Source organism: Rhincodon typus, chromosome 13 (genome assembly GCF_021869965.1).
Source record: "Rhincodon typus isolate 14 chromosome 13, sRhiTyp1.1, whole genome shotgun sequence".
NCBI lineage: Eukaryota > Metazoa > Chordata > Chondrichthyes > Orectolobiformes > Rhincodontidae > Rhincodon > Rhincodon typus.
In genome coordinates, this window is record NC_063344.1 from 41,219,164 (window position 1) to 41,236,109 (window position 16,946).

Sequence of the window (16,946 nt, forward strand, 5' to 3'; positions counted from 1 at the left end):
CCATTGATCAAAGGGTGAAAAGGAGGTTCCTTAAAATTCCTGTTAAGCTGGTGGCGATCATGATGGACTTCCCTGTGCAACATTCAGACATGATATCCAGATGGATGCCTTAAGAGTATCTAACCACAGCGTCATATGATATTAGGACTTGTAGTGTGTTGATACTTTATTTTAAAATGGGATTATCTGAAGATAGCAAGCGCACAATTGGATTGACAACCAGCATCTATTCAGCAACGCAAAAGGTCAAGATATTAAAATAACAAGCTCCACGTGTCCTTTTGACTAAACAGGGGCTGCTAGAAAGATAAACAACAGAATCTGAAATAGTTAAACAAAATCCAAATCCAGCCATTCTTTCTGGAAGTGGGTTGCAATTAGGTTGCCTCTGGCCTTTCAGGCTCTGATGCATTGCTCTGTCATTGCTGCCTTGGACTGTCCTCCTATTTCAGTGATTTCATTGTCAGCCTCATTTTCATCCTTGGAAGATTGTCGTAATTTCCCTGTTTTGTCTGCTTTCACAACATGCTCCTGCAAGTCGCTGCCAGAGTGCTCTACCAAAACTTCATCTTAAAAAGGCACTTGTGGCCCTGAACAAAGCATGAGCAGCATCATAACCTTGTTCTGTGTCAGTCTGAGGGTTTTATAAAGGTTTCATGAGCCTTCTTTCCCAGCAGCCTGCTGTATGACCTGATGACCTTGGAAGGTGAAAGGAAGCATTGAGTTCTTTAATAAGGAAGAGTCATAGCAGCTCCCAGAATATCTGACGTGGACCTCCAGAATATGGCATTGATAGTCAAATATAACTTGGCAATTTTAGCTTTTCATCTGGTGGCATCTATTCTGTTTCCATATATTGCTATCTCATTAAAAACCCCACTTGCCCTCTTTACATGCCATTTCTATTTTCCTCTTCCCCCACCAAGAAACCAGATGGCATAAATCCCTGCAATGTAAATCAGAGTGGGTACTTGGTGAAGTAGCCGAAAAAACTACTTCATCTGAACAGTGTGCTGAGCATGCTGTGTTGCCACCAAGCTTCTCAACCCCCTCATACACAAAACTTGGTATCAGCAATCCACCTCCTCAACATAAACAAACACCAAATGTCGGAGAAACGCAGCATCTGTGAAGAGAGAAACAGAGTTAACATTTTGAATCTGCTATGAATCCTCCTCTATTTCTAGAATATTTCTCTTATTTTGCTGTGCAGTAAAGATTAAAACGAATGGCTGCTCCATTCACCCTACTTGCCACTGCTGTTTAGCCTTTTAGATCCAAAAAGGTGGAATCTAACTTCCTTCAATGGTATACTCAGTACTCAGTTTCAGGACTGCATCAATTAAAGAGTAATAAAGTAAGAAGGAAAGTCTTGTATTTATATAGCACCTATTGTGGCTGTAGGCTATGTCAAAATGGTTTACAGCCAATCAAGTACTTTAAAGGTGTAGTCATTGTAAGTAAATAGGACAAAGCAGCAAATTTCAACAAATGTCTGAAAACAGCACGGTTATAATCACGAGGTAATCTGTTTCATTAGTTGAGGGATATATGTCGGCCAAGACACTCGGGAAATCTACCCTGCTTTTCTTTAAAATAAATTGTGCAAGGATAATTGAAAATAAATGCTCCAGGACATGAGGATTTTGGTAGCACTCATGCTGATTATTGTTATTATTAAATTTGTAGACCATTGTACTTCCTGCTTCTCCTTATACTCACAATGAAAAATCAAGCAAAGTGAAAACAGTTCACTATCATCCATTTCTCACCTGACGATAAAAGTTTAAGAGAATTATTTCGGTGAAAGACTTCAAACGGGCACTAAGAGTCGTTGTGCTATTGACAAATACTTGTTTGAAAGCCTGGTTTTAGCATGTAATTTTGAGCCTAATTGCTGATTACTGTAACTTGAACTTGCCTTACAATTTTGAAATAGACCACCTGGAGGTTCATTACTCAAGAACTGATGAGATGTAGTTTTTTGGAGTATTGTTTGTGACTCCACATAACCTGATCTGTTGAAGGTGTGGAGAATACTGGCTGTCATGCAATGGCATATTTCAGGATGGTTCAGGGACTGCAGGAGAGGGCAACATCTCAGATCTAGCATTGGAGATCCTGATGGACAAAATTCAGAACAAGAGGAAGGAATATCTTTTATGAGAAAGGAGGTAATCATTACCTTTCCCTTCCCTTTCCTTTCTCCTGTAGCAATTGTTGATGGTGGGTGTGGCCCCATTTCCTTCTCCCACACCTACTGTCGATCAGGGAAGATCTCTGGCAAGATGCACAAGACCAAGCATTTCCTTTCTCCTGGTGACTACTATAAGATGGAGTAATACAGTACTTCCTCTTTTGAGATAAATCCCCCTGTTATAAAGTATTGATGTAGTCCTGACAAATCATTCCAGAAATTGCCCTGATGTATTTCAAGATATTTTTCAAATTTTCGGCAGCAAGGGCAAACTGAAAGGTGAATGTGGACTTAAATAGGACTTATTACAATCATAGTAAAAATGGACTATCAATATCCAATTTTCATCATTTAACATTAATTCTGGAGACTGTGATGGACCGAAAAATGCTTTTTATAAAGAGCACTGCTAACCTAAAATGGCTGCTGTGATCATCTGATGAGCCCAGGCAACCCACGTGTCTTGTACAAAAAACAGTTGCCTCAGAGTTACCATTTTGAATCAAGAAGCACTGAAATGCAATGACATATGAAGAAATTTGCATCTCTTGTTTTTCTCACACCTGCATGATAATTTCACACGTTGAAGATAAAAGGTAAACCGTGGAATATTCAATTTGGAAAAGACAATGGAGCTAGACCTGAAATATAAAAAAGAACCATATCTCAGTGGTAACTATGAGCAACAAAAGATCAAGAAAGCAATATGGACTGATCTTGTAAGGATATGGAAAGTTCCTCTTTCCCTAAAGCTTCTTCATTCCTGAGGAAACACAATGGCAGCTCGGCAACTGGGACTCGGATTTCACCTTACAACATGAAAACCTTTTTAAAAAATCTGTAAACTGCAACTGCCTTTATCTTCCTGTCTTTATGAGATGGCTCTCTTCCACCCAGTAAACTCATTATGTTTTTTGTGTGTCACTTTGTTGTCGCATTTTACTTTTTTTTAAGGTAATAATAATAATCCATTCTCTTTCACTCAAAGTATTGGAATTGGCTCGCCTTTACACTTGATCTGATTGACTAAGTTCAACTGAAGTGTGATAGTTGTATGCTAAAAAGCAAAAATTTGAAAAGATATTCTTTGCGACTGACTGGGTGTTAAGAGAAAAGTCATCCTTTCTCACCTGCTTGTAACACACTTGAAGTCCTCAGCAACAACTTTTGTTTACTTCCACTCAGCTGGTCATTGTTATAAAAGGGTACCAAAGTTTGTGTTAGTGGGTAATATGAGGTAATTATTCATTTAATGATCCTCCAGTTGACTGTTCCTTGTGCTTACTTTAACTCTTGTACCAAGGTGTTGTGTTGGACTAAACAAGTGCTAAATGAATGCTGCAGCTCAAGATCCCATCATAGCAACATTAGAGGCTGTTTAACATTGAAAAACACTGGACCAAACTGCTCAAGAAATTTACTCCCAAGAGGAATTCACTTTCAGTTCTCTGGCAGCTATTCCCCCGACTTTAGCTTAGACGGACATTTTTCTCCTTTCTCTTAAAAAGAAACATTATATTTATAAACTGATTTGTTCAGCTATGCCAAAATGTCGGAGTCAGCAATGCTTCAGAAAGTGCATTAAGTCTATGGAGGATTAAGGAAATAAATGATAATACATGAAGATTCCTGGCAGTGCAGGTGGAAATTTTAAAAATGAGCTAATGAATCACATGCACATTTACACAAAGTCTGTTCGTAATTTTAACAAAGTAACAACTCTTTGTTTCTAGTTAGGAAAATAGGATATTTTATGCTGCTGTCTATCTTAATAGACAGCTTCTGCCCACCCAAAAAAACAACAATTTAGCCACTCTAATAAAAGCCAATTCTCACCCTAATAAGCAGTACTGAGCCATCTGTCGGGTGGGAATTGGCTTTATTAAACAGCCAATTTTCAACCTAACAAAATTACTAGTGCCCACCCTAATAAGTAGCTAATTCCCACCCTAATAAACAATTGTTGCTCACCTTAATACCAGCTACTGTCCACTCTAATAAACAGCTGCTTTCCACACTAATTAGCAAACAATGTTCTGGAATCAATTCTATTAATATCACCACGTTCAGATCATATGTTCTACATTTTTGGTAAGAAAATAGAAGGGAATGAGATTTTGCACAACAGAAAATTTATCAAATACATATGCTTGTTGCTTTGCTGCCTCATGAATTTCAAAGTCTTTCAGAACCAAACTGATATGCATAAGAAATAGAAGCAAGAGTAGACCATTCAGCCCATCAAACCGGCTATACCTTTCTGTAAAATCATGGCTGATCTCCACAGGTCCTCAACTCATCTTTCATGTCAGCTCCTCATAGCTGTCAATGCCTCATATTTCAAAAATCCATATATGTCCTCTTCAAATACTTCCAGTGATCTAGCCCTCACACTCTCTGGGGCAGAAAATTCCAGACATTCACTACCCTCAGAAAAAAAATTCGCTTACATCTCAGTTCTAAATGAGAGTCCTCTTAGTCTGCAATTATGATCCCAGTTCAAGAACCCCCATGAATGGAGGCGTCATCTCAACATTTATTCTGTCAAGTCCCCTTGTATGTTTCAATAAGATCACCCTTATTCCTCTAAACTCTGATGAATCCAGGCCTAATCTGTTTAGCTGTTCTTGATAAATCAACCCCTTCATCCCAGGAATCAGCCTAATACGTCTCTTTTGAATCGCCTCCTATGTTAGTATATCCTTTCTTAAATACAGGGACCAAAACTGTATACAGGTGCAGCCTCACCATCACCATTATCTTTGGATTACTCCACACCTCTTTGCATGAATGAAAATTCAAGCGATAAATGCACTTACATTTCTGAATCATAGGAAGAAAGTAACTTTAAAAAATGAAGTAGCCAGAATGGATCTTCTGTTGTACATGCATTGAATTTAGGACTGCTGAGGAAAATTAAAAGGAAAAGTTATAATTTTAAAACAATCAGGTCAGTCATCAAAGAAGCAACATGGAGTATAAACAAATATAGAGTCATAGAATTATACATCATGGAAACAGATCCATTGGTCCAACTCATCCATGCAAACTAGATATTGTAAATTAATCTAATCCCATTTGCCAGCATTAGGCCTTTATCCCTCTAAGCCCTTCCTATTCATGTACCCATCCAGATGCCTTTTATTTCATTTCTGTTAGAAACTGCCCATACTTCACATTATTCAGACATCCATAGATGGGGATTACCCAATGACTGTGAACATGTTTTGTGTCAATATTGCCCAGTTCACTATTTTATTCTTAAATCACAAAATGTAAGTTAGCTTAGTATTAGCAAATTCATTTGTGGGAAAAAATATATAAACATCAGACAACAAGGTGTGGCAGCTAAGCCATACTATAATGAATGGGTTTATGTGTGTGTCTTGGCTTAGTGATGGCACTCATTCGCTGAAACAGTATCTCATCAAATGAATGTTCGTTCCAGGACTTTGGTTCTTAACCTAGACCGACATTGTTGTATGGTCATGTCAGCTCACTAGGTTGTATGAGCTGCTGTTCATGAACAAGATTGCTTCTGCCATTCTATTTAAGTGTAGGAATTTGTAGGGCCTGCTTGGTTTAGTGTAGTAAAAGAAAACCATCTCCTGTAGGGCTAGTGTACTCTCTTGTAGCTAACAAGATATTGCTTATTGCATGTTAGCAAATAGTTACAAGATATATTGGTAGACATTATAATTGACATAGTTACAGGGACTTTGAAAAGAACAAGATGATCAGTCTCACTCCTTCAAGATACATATGAACATTCAAAAATACGAATTAGGTGCAAGATTAGGGCATTCAGCCCCTCATGTCTGCCCCACCATTCAATAAGACCATGGCTGGTGTGATTGGAACCTCCAATCCACATTTCTACCAATACCTAATAACCTTTCAACTCTTTTCTTAACAAGAATCTATCTACCTATGTACTATTCAAGGACTTTGCTTCCACCATCTTTTCAGACTTTGTACAGAGTTCCAAAGACTCACAACACACTGAGGAAAAAGAATTCTGCCTGTTCATTGTTTTAAATGGGAGACCCCTGATTTTTAAACCTTTAATATAGATTCACCCGTAAGTGGAAAGATCTGCTCGATATCTATCCCATATAATCACCCTCAAGATTTGATACGTTTCAATCAAGTTATACCTTACTCTTCTAAATTCCAACAGATCCAAGCCCAGCCTGTTCAACCTTTCCTCGATAGACAGTCTTTCTAGGTATTAGTCCAGTTAACATTCTATGAACTCCCTCCGATGTGTTTACATCCTTCCTTAAAGAAGGTGAGCAATGCCCTGCACAGTATTCCAGATACAATTTCACCAGTGCCCTGTATAACAGAAGCATAACCTCCCTACTTTTGTACTCTATTCCCCTCACAATAAATGGTGACATTCTGTTAGCCTTCTCATATTAATCATTTGTGATTTATTCACAAGGACCCAGATGCCTCTGTATCTCAGCATTCTACAATCAATCATCATTTTGATCATATGATTTTTTTATTCTTTCTGCCAATGGACAACTTTATACTTTTACCACATTATACCTCCATTTGCCACATCTTTGCCCATTTACTTAAACTATCTATATCTTTTTGTAACCTCCTTGTGTCCTTTTTACAGTTCACTTTTCTATGTGTGTTGTCAGCCAAATTTGACCTTCCTCCCTTTCATATAAGTAAGTTAAAAAATTGTAAACAGTTCAGATCCCAACACTGATCACTGTGGCACACCACTTATTGCATCTTGCAATAAGAGATCTTAAGCTGTTTTCCCACGTGTCCATTTGATATCATTACAAGTGAGTCGTCCTTATGGTATTCCACGGTATTAGCCATTCCAAACACTTTCAGACCCATATACAACACAGATCTCAGGGCTGCAAGGTTATAAATGCCATTTTTGGATAAGCCATTAATCTAAACCTTCATCCAGGAGGATGTAACAGATCCAGTGCAAGTCTACAAAGAACAAAAAGAGAATTTTCCTGTGCCCTGACCAGCATAAGTCCTTCAAGCAACATCCTGAAAAACAGATTGAACGGTCTCTCATCCCAATTATATTTGTTTGACCTTTCCACATGAACATTGATCGCTTTGTTCATCCATAAAACAACAGCAATTATGTTTCAAAAATGATTTATTGCCTGTAAGACGTGTTTGGGGTAGTCTGAGGATGTGAAAAGTGTTGTATAGATGAAAGTTCTTCCTTACCAATACTTCACAATGCTCCATGAATAATGAACACTTAGGTAAGATACCTGATGATTCTGAACCTGTGACCCAGGGATGCATTAGTGTCTTTTAGATAAGAGTAGAGGAAATGAGAGAAAATCTAGGCACATGGAGGTGGGAATGGCTGTATCTGTGTTGTGCTGTGGTTCTTCTGTCATACAGATCATTTTCTGGAGTTTGCCTTGTGATATTCTATAGCAGCTCTTCCTGTCCTCAGTTATTATCCCATCCTCTCAGTCTCTTTTCCTGCTCCTACATTATTGTAGATTAAAAATTAATGAAGAATTGACAAAAAATAGAAAATGGTGTTCCTTTGAATCCATACAGTCAATTACACTGCATTTTGTTTCTTTTTATTGAACCGCTTTTTAATGTACATAGTGGAAATTTTAACAAATATAAATTATTGTTAAATGTCAATACGGGAAGTGATGGTCTAGTGGTATTATTAATCCAGAGACTCAGCTAATGTTCTGGGGATCTGGGTTTGAATCCCACCAGGGCAGATGGTGGAATGACAATTCAATAATTATTAAAAAATCTAGAATTAAGATTCAACTGATGATTTTGAAACTAATGCTAAATGTCAGGAAAAACCCATCTGACTGAGGAAATCTGCCATCTTCACCTGGTCGATATGTGATTCCAGACTCACAGCAATGTGGTTGACTCTCAACTGCATGCCACTCAGTTCAAGGGCGGCTAGGAATGGGAAATAAAGACTGGCCAACCAGCAACACCCACGTCCCACAAGTAAATAAAACAAAATGTGAATAATGTGACATGCCGTAAGTTCCCATTGTCATTATAGACGTGGGGAGGATGAACTCAATAAAATGCAAGCACACCGTCCTGTCAATATAAAGAATTTGAAGTAAGCTTCCCCCTTTCAGTCAGCAATATGGTGCAGATGATTTCCAGTTAGTAGCAATTGAAGAAAAATGCTCCTGTTTATACTGATTGGGTATATTCACAAATACAATGATGACAATGTTTCAATTGACACTTAATGTCTTCATTAAAGTGATAGTGATTCCCTGATTTATAAACAGGATTAACGATCATGAGGTTGACTGTTTGGTGGTCAGTCATTGGAATTTTTAATGTGTTGCACCATTGCGTTTTGACTGGCATTTAATGGTCTTTAGCAGTGTCTTGTGGTAAAGAACAAAGAACAGTGCAGCACAGGAACAGGCCCTTTGGCTCACCAAGACTCTGCCAACACATGATACTTTTCTAAGCTAAAAGCCTTTTTCTTCTACACAGTCCGTATCCTTCTATTCCCTGCCTATTCATATATCTGTCAAGATGACTCTTAAATGTTGCTATTGCATCACCCTCCACCACCTCCTCTGACAGCACATTCCAGGCACTTCCCACCCTCTATGTAAAAAAAACTTAATTCTCACATCTTCCTTAAACTTACCCCCTTTTACCTTACATATATATCCCCATTGTCATTGACATTTCCACCATGGGAAAGAACTCCGACAATCCATGCTATCCATTGCCTCTCATAATTTTATAAACTTTTATCAGGTCACCCCTCATCCTTTGATGTTCAAGTGAAAACTAACCACATTTGTCCAATCTCTCCTCATAGCTAATACCCTCCAAACCAGGCAACGTTCTGCTAATCCATTTCTGTACCCTCTCCAAAGCCTCCATATTCTTCTAGTAGTGTGGCAATCAGAACTGTACACTGTATTCCAAATGTGGCCTAACCAAAGTTTTATATATTTGCAATAGATGATATGATGCAATTTTAATTTTCAATTAATCTGCGCAGACTGCAGCCTGTTTCATTTACTAATGAGCTGAAATTCTCATGGGATGTAACTATATTATCTTATTATTATGCTCAGTACATAAAAGTGGTACATCTAAGGGCCTTTATTTTGAATGATATGAATAATGTAGACAAAAGCAAATTATTTCAATTTGACTGTAACTATAAGCTTCAATTTCAAAATGCAAAATCAATCAAGCCTTAAATGGAACTCAAGATTAGATGAAATAGTTTTGTGGTGAATATATTAACAACACTTGCAATAATTCCTTCTAAAAAAAAGGATAAAATCTGGTTGGAAACAAGATCAAAATCTACAGTTATTAAACAAAAACAGAAATTGCTGGAATAGCTCAGCAGGTCTGGCAGCATCTGAGATGAGAAACCAGAGTTAACGTTTCAGGTCTGGTGGCCCTTCCTCAGAATGGTGATTAATAATGACTGAAGTGATCAAATACTGTTTGAGAGATCCATGGTTGTGAATTTCCTTGGAGTTGCTCTGTCTCCAATGTTGTAATTCCGTCAGAAATGTGGCACAGAATCAGAGCTCTGTCACTCTCTGCTGAAGTTATTGTGGTGGAGTAGGAGGAACTCGAAGGAAAGTCCCAGTCAGTGGCTTACGTACTTCTAGGTCAGAGGAACAATGTTATATGCACAAGGCAGCAGATCAGATTTGAGAGTGGATAAATATTCACAGCTTTGGTTCAATTCATTTTGTAAATTGCAATGCCTTGACCTTACCTTTGGGACTTTAAATAATTGAAGCTAATCCATTAAAGTGCATGTGGCTTCTTTCTCACTCTGTGCTCACTTCTCTGATAAATGGAACTCAACTCAAATCATCAAAGTTTATGGATAAATATTTGATGTATGAAGTTCTGAAGTCTGTAAAGAAATATAACAGAGTCAACATTATGTAGCACTAGAACATCAGAACTACAATTTAATAATTTTACCCCAGGATTTTATGTTGAAAAGGTACTTAACTACATGTTTATCCTGTCACATCTGACTCAGTACAAACCAAGAGTATCTGAATTGGAATTGATTTTGAGGTGTCTCATCTGCACAGACATTTCGAAAGAAAGGTAACCCCAGTTGTGCCCAAAAGAATGGTTTTCAAAAGTATTCCTTTCGGTAGTCTATTTGCGCTGTTGGTGGAATACTTTTGAAAACCATTCTTTTTATATCTGAATTCCAATTCAGATACTCTTGGTTTGTACTGATTCAGCATCAACAACTACTTGCATTCATATAGTACCATGTTGCCTTTTACAGAAAAGTAATTTAAAACTGAAAAGAAATCAATAGAACGTTCAAAACAATGATACCAGATGAAAACCTAAACATCTGGGAATATTCATACTTCATAGAAAGATACATCTTTGAAGTCCAAACATTTTGATTCTTTGTTGATCTGTTGTATACTAGCAGCTTTTTAAAAAGCTTAGTTACTCTAGCACCAGATTCTCCTTTGATTTATTTTTACAATTAAAATTTCTGAGCATGTAAATGTTTCAAGAAGCAGGCATAGAGTGAGCAGGCACCAATTTGATTATCTGAAAGCAAAATACTGCGATGCTGAAATTTAATACTACTCTGTAACACATAGAGCAGGCTTTTATGCATTACCAGGACAAAAAGAATATGCTCCTGAATATCTCTGAGCTGAATTCTACTGATTATGGGAAAGTCCCACTGTTAGGCTGAGAGCAGAAAGCAATGTTTTGCCAGTGGCAGCCAATCAAAAAGACCACAGTCTGCTCCATTGTCCAATTAAAACCCCTAACAATTGCTAGTTTAACCAGAGGGCCAGAACCTTAGTAGCTTCAACAGAGCTTGCAACTATCACAATTGCACCCATAACTGTGATGATGCCCTCCTTAATTGAATACAATGAGACCAATCCCCAGACTCATTGTATTCAGTTGCTGAGGGTATCTTCACAGTCATAGGGTACAATTGCAGATAGTAGAGTTGGACATTGAACATTAGAGGGGACTGCGTGGTTTGGAAGAGGAGTATTCAAAGCTGCCATTCTTGCTCTGCTCTTGATAAGGGGAAGGTGCAGGACCAGCAAGGCCATGAGAACCTTGACAGCCATGAGCTCCAAACTTAAAGAGTGCACATTAATAGTTATGTAAAGGAACGCAACTGAAACATGGGAGGGCGAAAGCTCTGCCACAACAGGGATGACAATAGAAAGGGGAATGGGAAGAAGGGGGGCAATAATAAAGAAGCTGCAGGTCACTCATGTGAACTCAAAGTTGAAATCTCATTGTATCTACTTGAAAATCAACTACACAATGAGAATTGAAACTGAAATGGATGGCTTGTAAAGAGGAGGGATAAGCACTTTGTTTGTAAAGAGAGTGGAGGGTAACACTGGCATATGAACCCTTGTAATGGGCCATTGCAATCATCATTATTCAAGTGATCAAAGAATGCTAGCTGTATACCTTCTATTCACAATTAATCTGGAAGTCAACATTCTTTAAACAATCAAATTCCCACTTGTGTGCTAAATGTCATCTTCTGATCTAAGAGCTCAACAATACTCAATGTGACAAGGCACTTACCATGACAGCTTCAACTTTTCAAATGACTGAGGCACAAAGCCCTAAGGATTTGAGGCCTCTACATTACAATTGCCATATTTTGTGACAAACACCAGTGAGCCTGCTACCACTTATAGCTATTGGGGTGGAATGCAGAGAGGGAGTATTTGCAGAGGTTGTGGGGGATGCTTCTCATACTGCCTTGTGTCAAAGGCAAATAGAGAATTTGTTGGGAAACCTTTTCTGAATAAATATCACAGAACTCTTAAATTCTTTAATAACCCAATACAGTAGTTCTGTGCTCAACACCACCATCTGAGAGGGCATGATGTACAACTTCAGTGTGAAGGATGTCAGGCCACACTAACACTCTATAATCTGTTTCACCTTTCTCACAAGTCTCCACCTGCCGAACACAGAAAGGCCATTGCTCATCCAGTTGTTCGATGGCAGTGCCGAGTGTAAGAAAGAATAAATATAGAAAACAGTAGAGAGGAGAGATAGTAGGAACTGCAGATGCTGGAGAATCCGAGACAACAAGGTGCAGGGCTGGATGAACACAGCAGGCCAAGCAGCATCAACTAGCACAGTCCTCTAAATTCTGGTTGTCATGGTCACAAATCTATTGAACATTAAGGGAGTGCAATCCTCTTCTGTTCATGATCACTGCACTGCGAAGCCTCTTCTAAGGATGCCTAACCTGAAGAAGTTACCCTCCTCCCTCTGGAAGCCTCTCTGCTCCTATGATGCTGCTTGGCCTGCTGTGTTCATCCAGCCCTGCACCTTGTTGTCAGTAGAGAGGAGAGGTTGTGTAAGCTCAGGAAAAACAGTTGGCACTGCCAGATGGTAATCAGCTTCCAGAGGTCAAAGCAGTAGGACAATATCACCGCACAAGGGAGGTGCCAAATTCATGGTGTATAACCAACTTACAGACTTTGTTATAACTATCTGCAAATGTTCTGAATACAATACCAAAAAAGATTATGAATGACCTGACCCATTGTCTAACAGCTATGCCAGCTGTTGGACAAGGATGTGTACTCACAGGATTGGGTGGCAATCATATTCTGCCAGTCCACCAGGTTAGAGAAACCTTTCATTTCTTTCCCAGCAGGTCAGGTCTTTGGGCATATGGAGATCTCTGTGACATCTCACAAGCCTTGACTCATGAATGCATCCGGGTTGTCACTGATGAATTGTTTGCCAGAACACAATATAATTCTGCCTTACCAGCAGTGATCATGAACAGAAAAGGATTGCACTCCCTTAATGTTCAATAGATTTGTGACCATGACAACCAGAATTTAGAGGACTGTGCTAGTTATGCAGGAATCTGCCATGATGTGTATATATTGGAGCATTAACAGGTACCAGCCTCTTTCTAAAGCTATTAGCCAATACACAGACCATTGCTGGGAGACAAAAGCTAACATCTCCAAATCTGACCCCTCTAAGAAATCTTCTGACTGTCACAGAGTAAAAATACAACATTACTCACATTCAATCGTGACCATTTAGAATAGACTGTAGACCTCCTTAACCTACACCTGGAATGGCTAGATCGTTCCGTTAGGGAGTTCCATATCTGAGTGGTATGCCATAATCTGAGTCACCAAAAGGGGCATGTGTTGGATGAGGAGAAATTGCAGGATTGACAGGAATCCTCTAAGGGTGAAGAATCTTGATATCATAGAATCCCTACAGTATGGAAGCAGGTCAGTTGGCCTATCGAGTCCACACTGACCATCCAAAGAGCATCCCACCCTGACCCACCTTCCTGCCCTAACCCCATACCCTGTTTTTCCCATGACTAATCCACCTAGCCTGCACATCCCTGGACACTATGGGGCAATTTAGCATGGCCAATCCACCTAATCCGCTCATCTTTGGAATGTGGGAGGAAACCGGAGCACCTGGAGGAAACCCAACACAAAGAGAATGTGCAGACTCCACATAGACAGTCACCTGAGGGTGGAATCAAACTGTGAGGCAGCATTGCTAACCACTGAGACACCGTGCTGCCCACATGGTCCATGAGAAGCTTCAAAGGAATAAAAATAGAGCAGTAGCCAGGACAGAGCTCGAGAGACCAGAAACAGCCAAATAGCCATGTACTTGCAGGTTGACTAAGCAGAGCAAAGACTTTCTTTATGCCAGTTGTAATATCAGTTGATCAGCTGCCATACAACTGGCTGCTCGGTGTCTACCACATTTTTCGTGGCTTGAGTTATTGTTCTTGTTCTTTTCTGCACTGGATACAAACATCAGTTGTTTCAAATACAGATCTGATATGCTCATGTCTGTGAAAGATAAAGTGGCAGCACAATATTTTTCCCTCGAGCAATGTTGGTGATTAAGCAGCAGTGAAACAGTGAGCAATTCCATTAGATTGTTCTGCTGCATGTCAATGCTAATATGATTTGTGTGTCTAAGACATGCAAATAATTTCAGGGAGTGTTCCTCGTAAGTGATTGTCCATCTCCATCCCTTCAATGCTTCATATTGCAATGTGACTGCACTGGTCCCTTGTTATTCCACAGCATCCTATCGGACCATGCTCAGGTGGCAATTTGTGCAACTGTTCACTAAAGAGCTTTACTTGCTGAGTGATAGTGTGATCATGTGAGTTAATCATTGGCCATCTCACTGACTTTACTGCTACAAAGTTTGTTTGAGGAGGGTAGATATAGGACAAACATTTCCCTTGTGCCATACACCATCATATGCCATATGCCATCTCTCTCATAAAATGAGTGCAAGAGGTGAACTAGGGGAGAATAAACATTGTTTGATGTTTACAACACATCACATCCTTTTACTGATTAAAGATGCCCACATTTTTCCAATACTTTATCATAGGTTAGTGCAATGAGTGCAAGAAGGCCATGGCAGATGTTATAACAGTGCAAATGAACATATATTACAAAAATGAGATAACAAGGTGTAGAGCTGGATGAACACAGCAGGCCAAGCAGCATCAGAGGAACAGGAAGGCTGACGTTAGGCCCGAAATACCAGCCTTTCTGCTCCTCTGATGCTACTTGGCCTGCTGTGTTCATCCAGCTCTACACCTCGTTATCTCAGTTCCTGCTATCTCTATATTGCAAAAATGTTGTGTTTCCCAATTAGTTGAACACCTATGCTACCGATATGGTTCAAAAAACTTGGGCAGTCAAACCCAGGCAATTTTCGGGCTAGGTGGCCCAGGCCTGCTTAAAGTTTTCTGCCAGATGCAGGCTCACTCTCCTTGACTTGAACTGTTGTAGACATTGGCACCACAGGCATAGAGCTGTGGAGGAACAAGACATGTCTAGACTATCCTGAGAAGAAGCTCTCCTCCCTCTGTGGATATCTGATGGAACCACTGTGTCACCTCGAGAGGAAGAGGCACCAAGAGTGAGGTTGCAATCCCTTGCCCCCCAGTTGCCTTGCCCCTCATACTGAGCATGCACGGCTACAGCCTGTGTTGAGCTTGGGTCTGCAAGGTGGCCACCGTTCTCTTTCCAGGGAGACAGCCATGAGTTCACAGAGTGGTGGAGTTAGAGTGAGTAATGGCCCTGTGCGTTTGTTGCAGCAAAGCAGAGATGGTGCCAATTACCCTTATGACGCATAGGAGATCACTGACGTTGTTTCTGGCACTGTTGGCTGTCGCTTTTGTTGGGGCCAGTGGAACTGAATCTGCTGTGATTCTGTGGACTAGATGTGCTGATAACTGGCCTCCTGATGTAGTCAGCCACGAAACGGACTGATCTCCTCTCCATGATCCTGTCCAGAGGCATTTTCAGGCCAGTCTCTGTAATACTTGAAACCCTTTGGCCTTCTTTGGAGCCTATTGTTCAGGGCAACAACCTCACGGTGAGAGGCAAGTCCTAGCTTGAAGCGTCTGCACTGAGCTGCAGCTGGCCTTTCAATATGGCACCTGGGTCTTCAAACCCAGAACATGCCACCAGTGATGAGAATTTCTGACTTACTTGCCACTGTCCAAAGATGTGCAGGTTAGGTGGATTGGCCATGGTAAATGCAAGTTTACAGGTATAGGGTAAGGAGGGTGGGTCTGGGTGGGTTGAATATGTGACATCTCCCTGTGAATATAATAGTTGATGAACTATAATGGATGCTGAAATGAAGACGAAATGATTAGAAGCAGTTAAGGATGATTAAGAAATTGGGGATGTAAATGATCAGAAAGAGTTTTTTCCAACATTAGGCTCTAGGTGGCTGTCAACAATGACTGACTAATGGGATGTACAGGGGGTTGAGACCATTAGTATGGACGAATGAGGCCACAGCCAAAGACAAGAAGAATTTGAAGAGGCAGATTGTACAGTTAATGGTTGCTATGAAGATGGGAAGAAGCAAGAGCAGAGAGGAATTTAAAAATAAACCTTACAGTCGAATAATGTTCTGTACAAAACATTTTAGGCATATGCTAACAGGTTGTTTTAATTAAATAAATTTTTAAAAATACAGTAATAAACTGTCAGCTCATTGCATTTACACCACCTCCAGTAACATGTCATTTGACAATATATTTCTATATTTTTTTCTCTTTCTAGGAACCTGGGTGACGTTTGGAGGTCAGATCTCAGATGAGGTAGGAAGAGTTTTATTCATTTAAGAGTGTGACAACATATGATTTTTGAGGGAAAAGTTGTATTATATTTGAAACTAACAGTTCTGAAAGAATTATAATTTAAGACAGGTTTGTATCTGTTGTGGAATGTGGAATTCCAGGTTAATTTGTCCTCTGAATTCTGAAAGGGATCTCCCCTTCATCTGTAAAGGTCGAACAGAGGCAAATACTTTGAGAGGTAGTACAGAAACAACTTCCATGAAGGAGTGCCAGGAAATCTAATGGACTGGGAGTTAGAGGCTAAAGGTGAAATTTTCTTTTTAAATTTCCTTGGCCACCTATAGAACCACGTGTTCTCACTGGCCATCATTTCTGCAGAAACTAGTGAAGGCATAAGGAAGAGGAATCTCAGGAACATCTCCCTTCATTCTAGATATTTGGAGAGTTGCTTGATGGAATGAAGGGTAAGGAATTCCTGGTTTCCTTCCCAACCTTTCTCAAATTTTTCAACTTTTCCTACACCAGGCATTTCCATCTTTTAATATTTTTATTATTCTGAAGCATTAGATGAAAAACCTATTTAAG

At 39.6% G+C, this 16,946-nt stretch overlaps 1 protein-coding gene across 4 annotated transcripts in view; it reads left to right on the forward strand.

The window, feature by feature from the left end:
• kcnab1a (potassium voltage-gated channel subfamily A regulatory beta subunit 1a) overlaps nt 1–16,946 on the forward strand; it is a 277,910-nt gene that overhangs the window by 169,477 nt on the left and 91,487 nt on the right. For all 4 annotated transcript variants that reach the window (XM_048604191.1, XM_048604193.1, XM_048604192.1 and 1 more), the window contains exon 3: nt 16,345–16,382. In XM_048604191.1, the coding sequence (XP_048460148.1) occupies nt 16,345–16,382 (38 nt within the window). The remainder of the gene's footprint in view (nt 1–16,344; nt 16,383–16,946) is intronic.